The sequence below is a fragment of the Rhincodon typus genome, chromosome 2, assembly GCF_021869965.1.
Source record: "Rhincodon typus isolate 14 chromosome 2, sRhiTyp1.1, whole genome shotgun sequence".
NCBI lineage: Eukaryota > Metazoa > Chordata > Chondrichthyes > Orectolobiformes > Rhincodontidae > Rhincodon > Rhincodon typus.
Window position 1 is genome coordinate 112608247 of NC_063333.1, and position 15981 is coordinate 112624227.

At 43.0% G+C, this 15981-nt stretch overlaps 1 protein-coding gene across 2 annotated transcripts in view; it reads left to right on the forward strand.

The window, feature by feature from the left end:
• Nucleotides 1-14749, forward strand: part of LOC109920896 (androgen-dependent TFPI-regulating protein-like) — a 121234-nt gene extending 106485 nt beyond the window's left edge. Inside the window, exons 4-7 of one of the 2 annotated variants that reach the window (XM_048614490.1) lie at nucleotides 1663-1778; nucleotides 2832-2983; nucleotides 12668-12745; nucleotides 13872-14749. In XM_048614490.1, the coding sequence (XP_048470447.1) occupies nucleotides 1663-1778; nucleotides 2832-2983; nucleotides 12668-12745; nucleotides 13872-13900 (375 nt within the window). In that variant the 3' untranslated portion in view covers nucleotides 13901-14749. The remainder of the gene's footprint in view (nucleotides 1-1662; nucleotides 1779-2831; nucleotides 2984-12667; nucleotides 12746-13871) is intronic. The other variant, XM_048614500.1, reaches the window with a different exon arrangement.
• The last annotated feature ends 1232 nt before the right edge of the window (nucleotides 14750-15981 follow it).

The following is a 15981-nucleotide window of genomic DNA, read 5'->3' on the forward strand; positions in this document are numbered from 1 at the left end:
ATGTACCTGCATTGTTTTGCCATGCCATACCCATTAGTGCATTAGTGCATTAGTGCTTCAGCCTGAGTCAAAGGCTCAGTACTGCTGTGTTAAGGTGCTCTTTTGTGCAGACACACAGACAGGCTTCTCATCAGGTTTGTAAGTAGAGATCTTTCCCAGATTTGGTGAATACACTCAGACACCAATCTAGCACCTCCAGTATGTGCAAGCTGCCTGCATCACAAACACACTACATTCATACAACCAAATGGCCATGTCAGAAACTGTTGGGGGTGACTTCTCAGTCCAGTCCAGGAGAGGGGTAGGGGCACATTGTCAGGGGATCTTGGCACCATCAGTCACAGGCATAGTCCATACAACAGGCCAAATGTTTCGCTAGAGTCAGTCATCAGTTCGGGATGCTAATGTTTCCAGGTTTGTCACAGTACAGTCCAGGGGTGGTCACTCCTTGTAGGGACAGCACAAACAGTTAGGGGAATTGTGGGAGCTGTGTACAGAGTCTGCAGCTGAGTTGGAGGGAACTTGTTGTACAATGGATCCCATTAGCCTTGGAGCTTTGAAGTGATCTGGTAGCATTTTGATCTGCGGGTTCAGATTTCCTGAATGTGTCCTGCCCAGAGACAAGTGCACCTTCATTGGCCTGACCTCCCACAGCCATGAGAGAGATTGAGTTAGAAGTCCAGCCACTTTTGGAGTAGCCGCAAGTGAGCTCAGCGTCCCATGTCCCCAGTTACTTTGCTTTGATGCTGAGCTAAAGTCATGCAATATCGATCTGTGGCCTATTCAGTGGACACTGAGTGTACTGGACCTGGCAATCTATATAGCAGCCACCAACTTGTCCATGGGGGCAGCAGGAATTCACATGCCTGAGGCAGTAACGTGTTACTGCAATCCTTCAACCTTTGTGTTAGATTTTCCCAGTGGCCCCAACAAACCTCCCCGTTTCTGCTTGTCCATGGATGATTTGTAGGTATGCCTTACTGCAGTTGAACAGGGCCTTAGTAAGTCCACACCTGGAGTATTTTGTGCAGTTTTGGCCTTCCTATACTTGCCATAAAGAGACTGCAGCAGAAGTTCACCAGGCTGATACTGGGATGGCAGGACTGACATATGTGGTGAGATTAGTTTGACTAAGCCTGCATTCACTGATGTTTAGAAGTTGGGAAGGGATCTCGAACATAAATTTTGAACAGGATGGACAGACTAGATGCAGGATGTTTTTCCTGACTGTGGAGTCTAGAACCAGGAAATACAGTCTTAGGATATGTGGTAGACTATTTAGGACTGGGATGAGGAGAAATCCAGAGAGTGGTGAGCCTGTGCAATTTGCTACTGCAGAAATCAGTCGAGACTAAAATATTGTATAATATCAAGAATTTGCTGCATATAGCATTTGCAACTAAAGGGACCAAGGAATATTGGGGTAAAGTGGGAGCAAGTATTGAGTTGGATGATTAGCCATGATCATAATGAATGGTGGACCAGGTTCAAAGGGCTAAATGTCCTACTCCTGTTCCTATTCTATATGTTTCTAGTGGCCATTGATCCTACATTATAACAGTGACTCCCCCTCAAATGCATTTCATTGGCTGTAAAACCTTTTGAGACATCATGATATCATTAAATGAAATAGAAAAATATAACTTTTCTTTCTTATCGCAGCATACTGTAGTATTGCCACTGATCTTGTTGGAGTTGTTCAATACACCACACCAATATCCAAAACGAAGAACAGGACTTCTTATCCTCGGGCTTGTTTCCATTTCATACCTGCTGTGGTAAGAACTGTACACCAATACGCGAACATGAACAAGTGAAGAAACATCCACTGCATTTCTAAAACCATTTTCTTTAAAAGTTCCACTGTTTAAAGTCTTAATCCATTTCTAACTCTTCAACTAATGAGCAACAACTTCAGTCTGTTTAAAGCCCCTTGCTATGTTGGCTGAAGCCATTTCTTTCTTTTCAGCTAGGTTCAATAAGATTAAGCATTATGGTACATTTTCTGCTTTGAACTTTTGTTTCTGGAAATGTCTATCAGGAAGGAATACTTGGAAAGTCTTTTTTTTTTATTTTGCAATGGATGGAAAATCAACAGCTTCACACATATAACTTTCAGGGTAAAGCAGCTGCTTGTTGGGCAATGCATTGGGAGCACAAGCGCAGTAAATTGATGTTTTAAAAAAATGAGAGGAAAGCTATGCTCAATTTTCAAACTGGAAGTATCAAGTCATGGTATTCCTGCCAGTCATGAATGTGCGGCAGGTTAAATGGACTGGTTGGCCTTTTCTGACCCAATGAGGGAAGAAACTATTTAATCATTTAAATGAACCCATAAATACCCCCATCCCATTGTAGTATTAAACTCCCTCTTAAATGATTAGACAATGTTTATGCGTCCACTTTTATACAACCAGGGGATCATTTATAATACTGTGCATGCTTGATCCTGTAATTACTAAAGTAATTACTTTGATCAGCTCCTACCTATGTTGGCCTTATCATACTAAACTGTAGTTCATTTTGAGATCATATTCAGATGAACGGTTTCTATTATATTTAGTACCTACAGCTTTAACAAAATGCACAAATTGTTCTTCCCAATTCAAACAATGGTCTTTGATCTGTAACTTTACTGATGGAACATAGCAAACATTATTTTAACAAAAGCACCAGTATCAGAATTGAAATAAGACAAATTTCTAATCCCATCACAATGTTGCAATGACTGTTCTTTTTTGATTCCTCTCTATTTCACACACATTCCAATCAGTTACAACTTTCTGATAATTTAATTCAGTAAAATGGAATGTATTATTTTTTTAATATAGGGTTCTGTGGATTTACTATGCAGCTGGCGCATGGGTCTACCCCCTATTGGGTCTATTTAATCGACTAGGCCTGGTGTTGTTTTTCTCAGTGAGTCTTCTGTTGGTGTTGCTTTTATATCTTCTGGGAGAGAAGCTCACTTTGTTAATCTGGGGTAAGTAAATATTCTTCGGTAGCATTCCCATGATTACAAGTTACATGGGTGTAGATCTTCAGCTACTCAAATCAGCTTTTGCGGTCAGTGGTTTGAGATTCATGGCCTCAGCAGAGCTAGAATTTTCAGTTAACTAACGAGAGTGAGTGAAAACCAAAAGAACTGCGGATGCAAAGTTGCTGGAAAAGCTTAGCAGGTCTGGCAGCATCTGTGAAGGAAAAAACAGTTAACAGTTTGGCTCCAGTGACCCTTCCACAGAGAGTGCGTGAAAGTTGACATAGAAAACCTACCATCCTTTACAGTCCAGATGCTTACACTACCTGTCTGGATTTCAGACACTTGCTCAGGCCTGGATAGGAACTTGCAGTGGGAGCGAGAGTATCTAGTGTTAATGGTTCATGTAGGTATGAATGACATAGATAGAATTAGGAAAGAGGTTCTGTGTAGGAAGTATGATAACTTAGGCACTAAATTAAGCATGCTGCTACAAAAGCTATTAACTCAGAATTCTTTCAGAAATAGTAGGAACTGCAGATGCTGGAGAATCTGAGATAACAAGGTGTAGAGCTGGATGAACACAGCAGGCCAAGCAGTATCAGTGGAGCAGGAAGGCTGATGTTTCGGGCCTAGACCCTTCTTCAGAAATGGGGGAGGGGAAGGGGGTTCTGAAATAAATAGGGAGAGAGGGGGAGGCGGATAGAAGATGGATAGGTGGAGAGGAGACAGACAGGTCAAAGAGGCGGGAATGGAGCCAGTAAAGGTGAGTGTAGGTAGGGAGGAGATATGTCAGTCCAGGGAGGACAGACAGGTCAAGGGGGCGGGATGAGGTTAGTAGGTAGGAGATGGGGGTGGGGCTTGAGGTGGGAGGAGGGGATAGGTGGGAGGAAGGACAGGTTAGGAAGGCAGGGATGAGCTGGGCTGGTTTTGGGATGCGGTAGGGGGAGGGGAGATTTTGAGGCATTCCCGTACATCTCAGATATCCACGTCCTCGTTTTTCAAGGACCGCAACTTACCCCCTCCCCACCCCCCACTGGTCGAGAACGCCCTCAACCGTGTCTCCCGCATTTCCCGCAACTCATCCCTCACACCCCCTCCCCACAATAACAACCAAAACAGAATCCCCCTTGTCCTCACATACCACCCCACCAACCTCCGGATCCAACACATCTTTCGACACTTCCGCCATCTGCAGTCTGACCCCACCACCAAAGACGTTTTTCCCTCCTCACCCTTATCTGCTTTCCGGAGGGACAACTCTCTCCGTGACTCCCTTGTCCACTCCACACTCCCCTCCAGCCCCACCACACCCGGCACTTTTCTCTGCAACCGCAGGAAGTGTTACACCTGCCCCTACACCTCCCCCCTCACCCCCATCCCAGGCCCCAAGAAGACTTTCCACATCAAGCAGATGTTCACCTGCACATCTGTTAATGTGGTATACTGCATCCGCTGTTCCCGTTGTGGCTTCCTCTACATCAGGGAAGCCCAGCGGAGGCTTGGGGACCGCTTTGCAGAACACCTACGCTCAGTTTGCACTAAACAACTGCACCGCCCAGTCGCGAACCATTTCAACTCCCCCTCCCATTCCTCAGATGACATGTCCATCCTGGGCCTCCTGCAGTGCCACAACGATGCCACCCAAAGGTTGCAGGAACAGCAACTCATATTCCGCTTGGGAACCCTGCAGCCCAATGGTATCAATGTGGATTTCACAAGCTTCAAAATCTCCCCTCCCCCTACTGCATCCCAAAACCAGCCCAGCTCATCCCTGCCTTCCTAACCTGTCCTTCCTCCCACCTATCCCCTCCTCCCACCTGAAGCCCCACCCCCATCTCCTACCTACTAACCTCATCCCGCCCCCTTGACCTGTCCGTCCTCCCTGGACTGACCTATCCCCTTCCTAACTCCCTACCTACACTCACCTTTACTGGCTCCATCCCCGCTTCTTTGACCTGTCTGTTTCCTCTCCACCTATCTTCTCCTTTATCCATCTTCTTTCCGCCTCCCACTCTCTCCCTATTTATTTCAGAACCCCCTTTCCCTCCCCCATTTCTGATGAAGGGTCTGGGCCCGAAACGTCAGCCTCCCTGCTCCTCTGATACTGCTTGGCCTGCTGTGTTTTTCCAGCTCTACACCTTGTTATCTCAGATTTCTTGCTTTGGCTGCATGCAAGTTGGCATAGGGTACATAATATTAGAGCAATGAATAGGTAGTTCAAAGGTTGGTGTGGGAGAGTTGGTTCTGGTTCATGAGGCACTGGCACCAATACTCGGGGAATGTGAGGGCTGGACCATGGGATGGTTTAGTATTCTCTTGCAAACCACATAATTAGGGAAATAGAGAGGGTTTGAAACTGAAAAATAGGGGTGAGGAATCAAACATGGAAAGATGTGGATTTTCGAAAACATGAGACAAGATCAAAGAGGAAAATAGTAATAATGGTAGTTTGTAAATTGAGGATCAGAGAATAACAAGAAGGGATAGAGATGAAAAACACCTAAGAATACAACAACAATAAAGACTAGATGTTACAAAGATGTCAAAAATACATGACTAACTGCTTGCAAACTGAATGAGTGCTGCATCCATTAGTGTAAATGATTTGATAGTGAAATATTAGTGAATAAATATGACTTGATCACATCTGATCATGAGCTATGTCTACAGAATAACAAAGATTGGGTCCTGAATTTTGAGGGATATATGACATTCAAATAGAACACAATGCTAGCTCAAGTTGGAAGTATATGGCATGAGCACAATAGCTAAGGATCGTATGAGTACAATACTTAAATTTTTGTTTAGGAGGTCTGGATGTAGAATTGTTTTGTGTGGAGATGAGGAATAGAAGGGAAAGGAAGTCACTGATGGGTGTAACTACAATGGAAAACAAAGTGTACAAGATGATTTATAGGGGGCTCTTATGATGTAGTGGTCATGTCCCTACCTCTGATTCAGAAGGCCCAGGTTCTAATCACACCTGCTCTAGAAGTATGTATCAAAAGTATATCTACCTCATTTATTGGGTTTTTCTGATGCTGTACTTACATTTTTTGTGTTTTATGTGCAAGGACACTCAAAATCATCTAGTACAGACAGCATTCTGCATCTCTGTCCATTTAAATATGTTTTTCTATTCTTTCCACCAAAGTAGACAATCTCAAATTTTCAAACATTACACTCCAACTGCCACATTTTTACTCACTCATCTAACATATATTTAAATGCCTTTGCACCCTCTTTGTATCCTCATCACAACTTACTTTCCTAACTGTTTTGTATCATCAGCAATCTGCTACAGTACAGCTGATCCCTTCTCAAAAGTTATTAATATAGATTGAGTCTGCAATGATGTACCAGTTGCAGTTTGGCAATCTGAAAATGATTCATTTGTTCTGACTGTTTCCTACTCAGCATTCTCTTTCCCGGTTCATATATCACCTCCAACACAATGAGATTTTATCTTGTGCACTAACCCTGCATGTTGCACATTATCAAATGCCTCTTAGAAATCCAAATACACTACATTGACTCATTTCTTTTAACTCAGCCAGTTTATTTCATACTCCAAATATCTATTAAATTTATTAAACATGATTTCCCTTTCCCAAAATCAATCTGCTAGATTATACTCTTTATATTACAATTTTCTAAGTGACCTGCTAATTAATTTTGCATTTTCCTAATGACAGGTTTTAGACTAACTGGCCTATAGCTTTCTGCTTTCTTTATTCCACTTTACTTAAATAGTAGTTTTCCAATTCACTGGGACATTTCCGGAATCAACTTTGGAAGATTACATTCACTATCTCTTCACATAATTCCTTTCAGACCGTAGGATGCAAGTCAACAGGTTCAGGAGACTTATCAGCCTGTAACCCTATTCTCTTCCTTGAACATTTTCTCTAATGATCATTATTGTTTCAAGTTTCTTGCCTCTTGATTTTGTGTTATTATTGGCCGTAATTTTTGTGCCTTCCACTGTGAAGACAAATATAAACATTTTATTTGAAGTCTCTGCCTTTGCCTTTTCCTTTCTTGCCACTATGAATTCCTCAGTCTCACCAACAAGGGACCAATGTTTGCTGCAGTCACTTTTGTTTTCTTTTGAGTCTACTTGTAGGAGATTGTTAGTAATTCTTTGTTGGTTTCTAAAATTTTCCCAATCTTCTGGCCTGCCATTAATCTTCAGTCTTTTCTTTCAATTTGTTGCTATCCTTAACGTCTTTAGTTAGTCCAAATGGTGCATTCTTCTCATTGTTTGTTTGTCTGTTTGTTTGTTTGTTTCTTCCTTCATTAATAGAATTATGAAGAATCCCATAAATGGTTAACCATTGCTTCACTACCACCTGACATTATAAGTTAAATTTCCAGCTCACTTTAGAAAAAGTGTACCTTGTACTTTTGTAATTGCCATTAATCAAGTTCAAGACAGTAGCTTAAGACCCACATTTCTTGTGCTCAAACTGAATGTAAAAATTCTATAATGTTGTGATCACTCTATCTTGAAGGTTCTATGTTATGAGTCATTGATAGTCCTCTCTCACTATACATTAAAAGGTCTAAAATTACCTGTTCACTGTTAGAGTTTCTTTTATCATTCACTGAATATATATGTAATTGGCTAAGTCAACAATTATTGCCCATCCCTATTTGCCCTTGAGAAGATGGTGGTAAGCTGCTTTTTTGAACTGTTGCAGGTCATGTGATGTAGGTACGCCCACAGACCTGTTAAGGAGGCAGTTCCAGGATTTCATCCCAGCGATACTGGAAGAGCAGTGACGGAGATATAGTTCTAAGTAAGGATGATGTGTTGCTCAGAGGAAATGTGCAAGTGGTGTTCCCATGTAACAGCTTTCCTTGTCCTTCTAAGTGACTGATGTCAGAAGTTTGGAAGGTGCTTCTAAGAAATTATGGTGAATTGTTGCAGTGCGTCTTATAAATGGTATACACTGCTGCTACTGGATAATGTGGTGGAGGGAGATAATGCTGAAGGTGTTAGATCAGCTGGCAATCCAATGAAAAGAAAACAAAGTGCTGGAGACACTGAGCAGATCTGGCAGCATCCACAGAGTCCAGCAATGCTATATCAGAACTGAAAGTAGCCGGGAAAGGGTCTTACTTGTGGTGTATGTGCATGTAGGCGTGTGTTGAATAGGGTACATGGAGAGCCAGAGAGAGAGAGGAGGGATAAGTAAACCATGAACTTGCTGATAAGCCAAGAGAGATAAATGCTGAGTAGAATGCTAATGAGAAGTGTAAATAGTTAAAAAGGATTTGTCTGTGCTGAGAGCAACATATACAAAACAGGAGTTAGTTGTTGAGTAAGGGTAAGAAATAGTAGAGGTTGCCAATTCCATTAGATGCTTTATCTTGAATGGTGTTGAATTTTGTGAATGCTGTTGGAACTGCACTCATCCAGGTAAGTGAGGAGTATTTCACCACACTCCTGACAGGCTTGTGGAGTGCAGAGATGAGTTACTCTGCCACTTCTGCCACCTGCAGTCTGACCCCACTACCAAGGGTATATTTCCCTCTGTCTCCCAGAGGGACCGCTTGCTCCACGACTCCCTCATCCGCTCCACACTCCCCACTAGCCCCACCACCCCTGGCACTTTTCCCTGCAACCGCAGGAGGTGCTACACCTGCCCCTACATCTCCCCCCTCACCTCCATCCCAGGCCGCAAGAAAACCTTCCACATTAAACAGATGTTCACCTGCACATCCACTAATGTGGTATATTGTATCCACTGTCCCCGATGTGGCCCCCTCTATATCGGGGAAACCAAGCGGAGGCTTGGAGACCGCTTTGTGGAACACCTACACTTGGTTCGTGACAAACGACAACACCTCCCAGTCGCAAACCACTTCAACTCCCCCTCCCACTCCTTGGACAACATGTCCATCCCGGGTCTCCTCCAGTGCCACAACGATGCCACCTGAAGGCTGCAGGAGCAACACCTCATATTCTGCCTGGGAGCCCTGCAGCCCAATGGTCTCAATGTGGGCTTTACAAGCTTCAAAATCTCCCCACCCCTGACCTCATCCCAAGACCAGACCACCTTGTCCCCGCCTCCTAAACCTGTCCGTCTTTTCTCCTACCCATCCACCCCTCCCACCTCACTAACCAACCCACACCCCTACTTCCTACCTACTAGCCTCATCCCTGCCTCCTCAGCCTGTCCGTCTTCCCTCCCACCTACCTGCCCCTCCCTCCTCACTGACCAACTCCCTACCTACACTCACCTGTACTGGCTTCATCCTTGCCTCCTTGACCTGTCCATCTTCTCTCCAACTATCTGCTCCTCTCTCTGTCTCTCTCTGTCTCTCTCTTATTTATTTATTTCAGATTCCCCTTCCCCTCTCCCATTTCTGAAGAAGGGTCCAGACCCGAAACGTCAGCTTTCCTGCTCCTCTGTCGCCTAGCCAGCTGTATTCATCCAGCTCTACACCTTGTTATCTCTTTCTCCCTATAGGCCTGTTTCTATCCTATGGTCCTGTTCAGTTTCTTGTAAGTGGTAACTCCCAGGATGTTGATAGTGGGGGTATCAACCATGGTAATGCCATTAAATGTCAAGGATTGTTGGTTAGATTCTCTCTTTTTGGAAGTATCGATTACCTGGAAATGGTGTGACATGATTACTTACTGCATATGAACAAGGACAACCTCAGTATCTGAGGAATCATGAATAGTGCTGAGCATTGTGCAATCATTTGTGAATATCCCCAGTTCTGACCTTATGATGGGGGGAAAGCCATTGATGAAGCAAGCTGAAGATGATTCTTCACGGCACGGTGGCTCAATGGGGGCAGCATGGTGACTCAGTGGTTAGCACTGCTGCCTCACAGCGCCAGGGACCCGGGTTCGATTTCACCCTCAGGTGACTGTCTGTGTGGAGTTTGCACATTCTCCCCGCGTCTGCATGGGTTTCCTCTGGGTGCTCCAGTTTCCTCCCACAGTACAAAGATGTGCAGGTTAGGTGGATTGGCCATGCTAAATTGCCCATAGTGCTCAGGGACGTTGAGCTTAGATGGGTAATAGGGGGATGGTTCTGGGTGGGATGCTCCAAAGGTCAGTGTGGATTTGTTGGGCCGAAGGGCCTGTTTCCACACTGTAGGGATTCTATGATTTGGCCTTGGACACTATCCTGAGGAATTCCGAGCTCCTCAGTGAGGTCCTGCAATGATTGATCAAACCACAACTATCCTCCTTTATGCTTGATGTGACTCAAGCCAGCAGTTGGCCCCATCGACTCCACTTTTCCTCTCTCCCCACGGAGCGAACGGGGTGCCTATAAACATGATGTACTGTATTTGGAAGTCCAGAAGACATTTGAGAAGGTAGCACAACAAAAATTATTTTGGAAAATAAAAGCTCATGTTGTAGGGTGTAACATATTATTATGAATGGAAGATTGTTTTCTGCTATCAACCAGAGGGCTGAATCATTTTTTGGCTAACTGAGTTGTGTCAATTTTTTTTGGAAAGTTTTTTTGCCATGAGGCCTAGAGAGTTATCTCTCACTATCTTACCTAACTCTCCACATTAACTATTTACTCCACCCATATGGCATCACTCATGTCCAGCTTCTGCCTCATTTTACTACTTATCATTCCCAGAAAAACTTAGCACTCAGTGGATGCCTGCCCAAAGACTGACACCTCCTATACTCGTGCCATCTTTGACGAGCATTGGCATTCCAGCATTGCCCCTCACCAGCAATGTCCTGCGACAACAGCCACAAATCTATCCCATCCATGGCTCATAGACAAAATGGCTGGCACTTCCTTGCACACACAATCCCATTCGTCATCCCTGTCACTGTTTAACCCACCACGCCATACACTTTACTGGTACCTAGCCACATCCTGTCTGAACACCCTCTAAATTTAGCTCTACCCTATCCTAATGCCCACTGTAGACCTGTATCTTGTCATTGTCCAATAGGGGAACATCATATACAGGCAACCAATCAGACAATTACAAACACAAATATCGGCTTTTATCTACAGATAAGAAAGGGGAGCAGAAATGAAGCCAACATAGCCTGATCTTCACCCCCATAATGATAACTGCATCGTGTTTAAAAAATATTACAGTCCACGATATTTTACTACACTCAGCTCTCTTCTTTGGAACTGGATATCATTGAGGTTCTGTCCATGTAAAATGCTCATTGTAAATGAGCTCTCTCATGGAAAATGTCCCCTTCTGCAGAAGACTGCTTCTGCCCCAGAGTTCCTTATCATCCATCTCTAATTGTGTAGAGTACAGCATCTCAAGATGATGCTGCACACTCTGTCCAGTCTATACTGAAGACCCACACTGCCACCCCCAGCCCGCCCCCCAACCCCTACAAATCTTCAACAGCCCTATACTCTGCTCCACCTTGGCCCTGAGGCATGGGTGGTACTGTAACAGAGCTCTGTATCAGTCACAAGGTTGCACAATGGTGTCATGAGCAATGGTTGCAGTGGGTAGCCCTTGTGCTCCAGGACCCTGTAATGTACCAGGTACATGAGTGCTCCAGAATGGAGGAGCTGTGGCAGCTGCCAGGGTAGAGGACACACACATCCAGGAGGTGCCAATAGAATTTGCCGATCACCTGAATATTAAAGGAGCAGAACCCCTTTCTGGTGTGAATTCCACAACATTGTGATCTGACCCTTTGAATGCCATGGCTACAGTCCATGGCACCCTACAGCTGGGGGAAACCAGTGTTCCTGAATTCTACAGCCAAGGTTACAACCTGACCTCATCATGGGGAATGAAATACACCAGTACGACTTGGCATACACCTTGCACAGCTACTGTCCTGACGAATTTGTGGGAGCACGATTGAGAGATCCCACCTAGAATACACATCAGTCTGAGTCACATAGAGGTTCAGTGCTGCAGTGACCTTCACAGCCACAGAGAGGTTGGCCTCCCATTCCTGCAATGCTGAGTCTCGTTCCAGCATTCAGCACAGTTCTGTCACCATGTGTTAGGACATACGGAGCCTGCGCAGCACAGCAACTCACTTATCCCAAGGAATGTAAGTCTAGGCCAGAAAACCCTAGACCACCTGTACAGACTATGCTTTCTGAGGGTCCCTTCAGCTACACCCTCTCCCTGAGCTGGGAACACCTCATCCACCGCATGACTCCTTGCCTGTCATCACTCCTGGTTCTTCTACATCCACGTTTGCCACCTTAGGTCAGCAGCCACAGTGAATAACCTGCCCCCAGTGGCAGATCCCATTATTGTCCCTGGAAAGGACCTCTGCAGGGTACAGAAGGAGCAAAAGAGTTTCTTCGATCTTAGAACCATAATTATTGGTTCATCCTGCAGATAAGGGTTCAGTACATTTCACCAAACAGTGACAGATGCTGGAGGTAGGTAATGGGGAATATATATCTCATTGGACATCCACATTCTTTCTCAGTACCACTACTGACTGAACTGGCCTAGTCTTGAAGTACATAACGGCCATCTCAGGAATGGTAATGAAGGAATCTGGATCATTGGCTATAATGTATGACTGGATCAGGCTGTTGCTTGACTTGTGGTGGGACACCTGTCTCAATTTTGGCAAAAGTCCCCAAATGTTAGTGAGGAGGATTTTGCAGGGTTGGTTGTCTCTGGTTCTGAAGAAGGGTTACCGGACCCGAAACGTTAACTCTGATTTTTTTTTCTTCACAGATGCTGCCAGACCTACTGAGCTTTTCCAGCAACTTCTGTTTTTGTTTTGGTTGTCTCCAGTGTCTAGGTCGCTGCTTGGTGGGTCTATCCAATTTTATTCTTATTCAGCTTTTGTTCATCAGTTTGAAACAATTAAGTGTCTTGTTAAGGCACCACATTGGTGTCAGTCCTTTTGTCAGGTAGACTAAACTAGTTAAGGAGAGAGATTTCCTTTCTTGGGAGGCTTTAGTGAACAGATGGGTTTTTATACTAATCTGGTAGTTTTATGGGCGTCATTAATGAGATCAGTTGTTTAATCCATTTTGATTAATTAAATGAATTTTAAATACCTTCAGATGCTGTGGTGGGATATGAACTTCTGTCACTGATCCATTAGCCTGGAATTCTGAATCACAAGTCTCAAAGTCTTATCTCAATGCTACAGTTCAGATCATTTGCATTTTCATTGTAGTTTCTGGTTTTGAAGAAAACATAAAACCTCAATTTCATGTAAAATGTTGAGAGCTATGGAGAAGAAAGAGGTTTTTGGTCAATATACAGAGATCGGCAAAAAAAGAGGGGACGGGTATAGAAAATAATTCAAAATGTTGATCAAATGAAGGCCCTGTTTGCTAGGGTACTGGGATGCAAAAACTTGTATAAAACTTTGGTTAGTCACCATCTGCATTTTATTCTGGACATCACCCCACGAAGAGGATGTGATATCCTTGGAGGGGATAAAGTGTGACTCACCAAAGCTAATATGGTTAAGTTATGAGGAGATGTTGCATAGATTAGAATTGTATTCCCTGTGTATAGAAGATTCGTGGTGAGTTGATTTTGAGATGTTTAAGGAGATCAAAGAATTGGATAGGATAGATGGAAGCTTCTGCTAGTGATTTCAGAACTAGAGGGTACAGGCTTAAATTTACAGCTAGGCCATTCAAAATGACACTAGGAAATACCTTTTCACATGTAGATAAATAAAAGTCCAGAACATTCTCTCTCAAAGCCATTGAAGCAAGGTTAATTAAAAATTTCAAAATTGAGATAGAAATCTTTCATTGTTAAATAAAGATTCTGGAATCAAGACAAGTAAATAGTGTTAGAGTAGAAGTCAGCTGTGATCTATTTGACTTGTGGAGTTGGTTAGAGGGGAGAATGGCCGACTCCTACTTTTAAGTTCTAAAAGAATAACCATGCATTTATGTTTGTTCATTTGCAGGTTTAACTGATAAAACAAAGAAAACATAAATGAGATGCAAGCCTGTCAGCCTCTATCAGGAATTTGGCGTCTTGTAAACCTTGGAACACCCTGCTACAGCTTTCTTTCCTGTATCCCATAACAGCCTTTCTACACAAAACAAACCTTTTTCTAGCCTGACAATTGTGCTACTGTTTGTATTCATTCAGGTTGATGCTTCATTCAACACATACTAAACTCTCTCAGAACTTAGGATCTGTAGATGAATAAGGAAGCACGTGAAGTCAACCAGCAATATTGTCATCCAATAAATAAACTGAGACTGAAATTCTTAGGTTCCAAGAGGGTGAAAATCATGGAGCTGAAATTTAGGACAAAACTGATAGAAAATTATTTGGACAGTGTCTTTCTATATTTTAGGAGGTATAGCTGGTCTCCAGCTGGAGATAGAATGGGAGAATCAGCAAACCCCTTTGGAATTTCAGGGCTGATGTGTTTAGCCATGGAATATGTGGCATGCTGTATAGCAAAGTAGATGGTAAAATACAAATATTACGCTATGTCATAAGGCTGTTTTTGCATTAGGATCAATTTAAGTAATAGAATTTAGACGAAACATGGTCCTCCATTGTCTATAAAGCATCAGATCAAATTAACAGAATTTGTTTTATATATGCATTATATTACTCAAATCAATCCATGAACTAACATTTACAGTTGACTGTTGTTAATGACAATTCAAGCAAGAAAATATCAGAGCACCATGATCAATTATCATCAATGAAACACTGAAATTACACAAAATAATGACTAATCTAATATTAAAGTTTTTGTCATCTGTTGTAAATTATGCAGAAATCAAAATAAAATGGGCAGAAATGGAGGGTGTGCAACTTAAATACTGGGTATTAGTAGAATTTACAGAAAACCTTTTTAGATGAATACTCCACAGCTCAGAGACTCATCACACCTGTGCTGACTCTTTGATAGAACTATATTGCTCTTTCCTCATTAGCTTGCAAATGTCTGGTCTTTGAGTATTAATAAAATTCCCCTCAGAAGGTTATTGAATTTGCTTCCAGCCCGTGCATTCCAGATTCATTACATATATCTTTGGCTATTGACACTTCTGTCACTCTGAACACATTCTCCTTTGGGGACATTATTTGGATATATGACTCCAGAGAATGACTAAGCACATAAAGAACTTTGAGCTGGATTTGTAAGGGATAACTCTTGACTTAAAAAGCTAACTGAGCCCTAGATTTTCTTATCTCTGCATGATTCAAAACTGGGCATATCATGAAATATGCATGTCGGGACACCTTGGAAGTCCCAACATAATTATTTTAATTGCAAAAATATACTTCCTACATAAATATTATCTATAAGTACATACAAAAAGTCCCAAAACTATTCTGTACAGTCTTCGCAGGGAAAAAGCAAACAACGCATTGGAATTTGACATTCTCAAAGCTTCACTGTAGTTGGAAAAAATGCTTTTTCTACTTATGCAGGAAACTATTTAAATGTATTTTGAGGCAACAAGGAGATCTCAGAGCTTAATAGACCCTCATTATGCTTTGGCAGATGCTGGTCTTACCCCACTATGCCTTGGTGGCAGCTGCTTTAAGCTTTATTGTGTCCCTCAGCACGTAGTACTGGGTATCAGAATGTGCCAGCTTGCAAACTCGGCCTAAGTCAATGCTTTACATTGAGATCAACAAGTTTCAGGCAGACAAAGAGCATCTTTCAATGAGTTGATGGTCCTCCAGGTGCAGTTGATTTTTGTCTCCACGTGTGTTCTAGACAATAGCCCATAGAAACAGAATTCTGCATCACAGAAATGCATGGGACAAATCTTTAAAAAAACATTTCATTTCTCTCCACACCTTCTTTTCAAAGGCACATTCCAGAAGGACACGTGTGACCATATCCTACCAAAACAGCAGCACACCCCTCGCCCACTGCAGTCACTTTGAGGGCAGTGTGCAGTGGTGGAGATACTCCAGGAGTACAAGAAGGATCCGACAGGCAGTATCCTTTCCACCACCAGCCAAGCTACAACTTAGTGCTTGCTGAAAAGTTCTGATGATGAAGCATTCTGCCAAATGACTTTGTCAGGGAACCA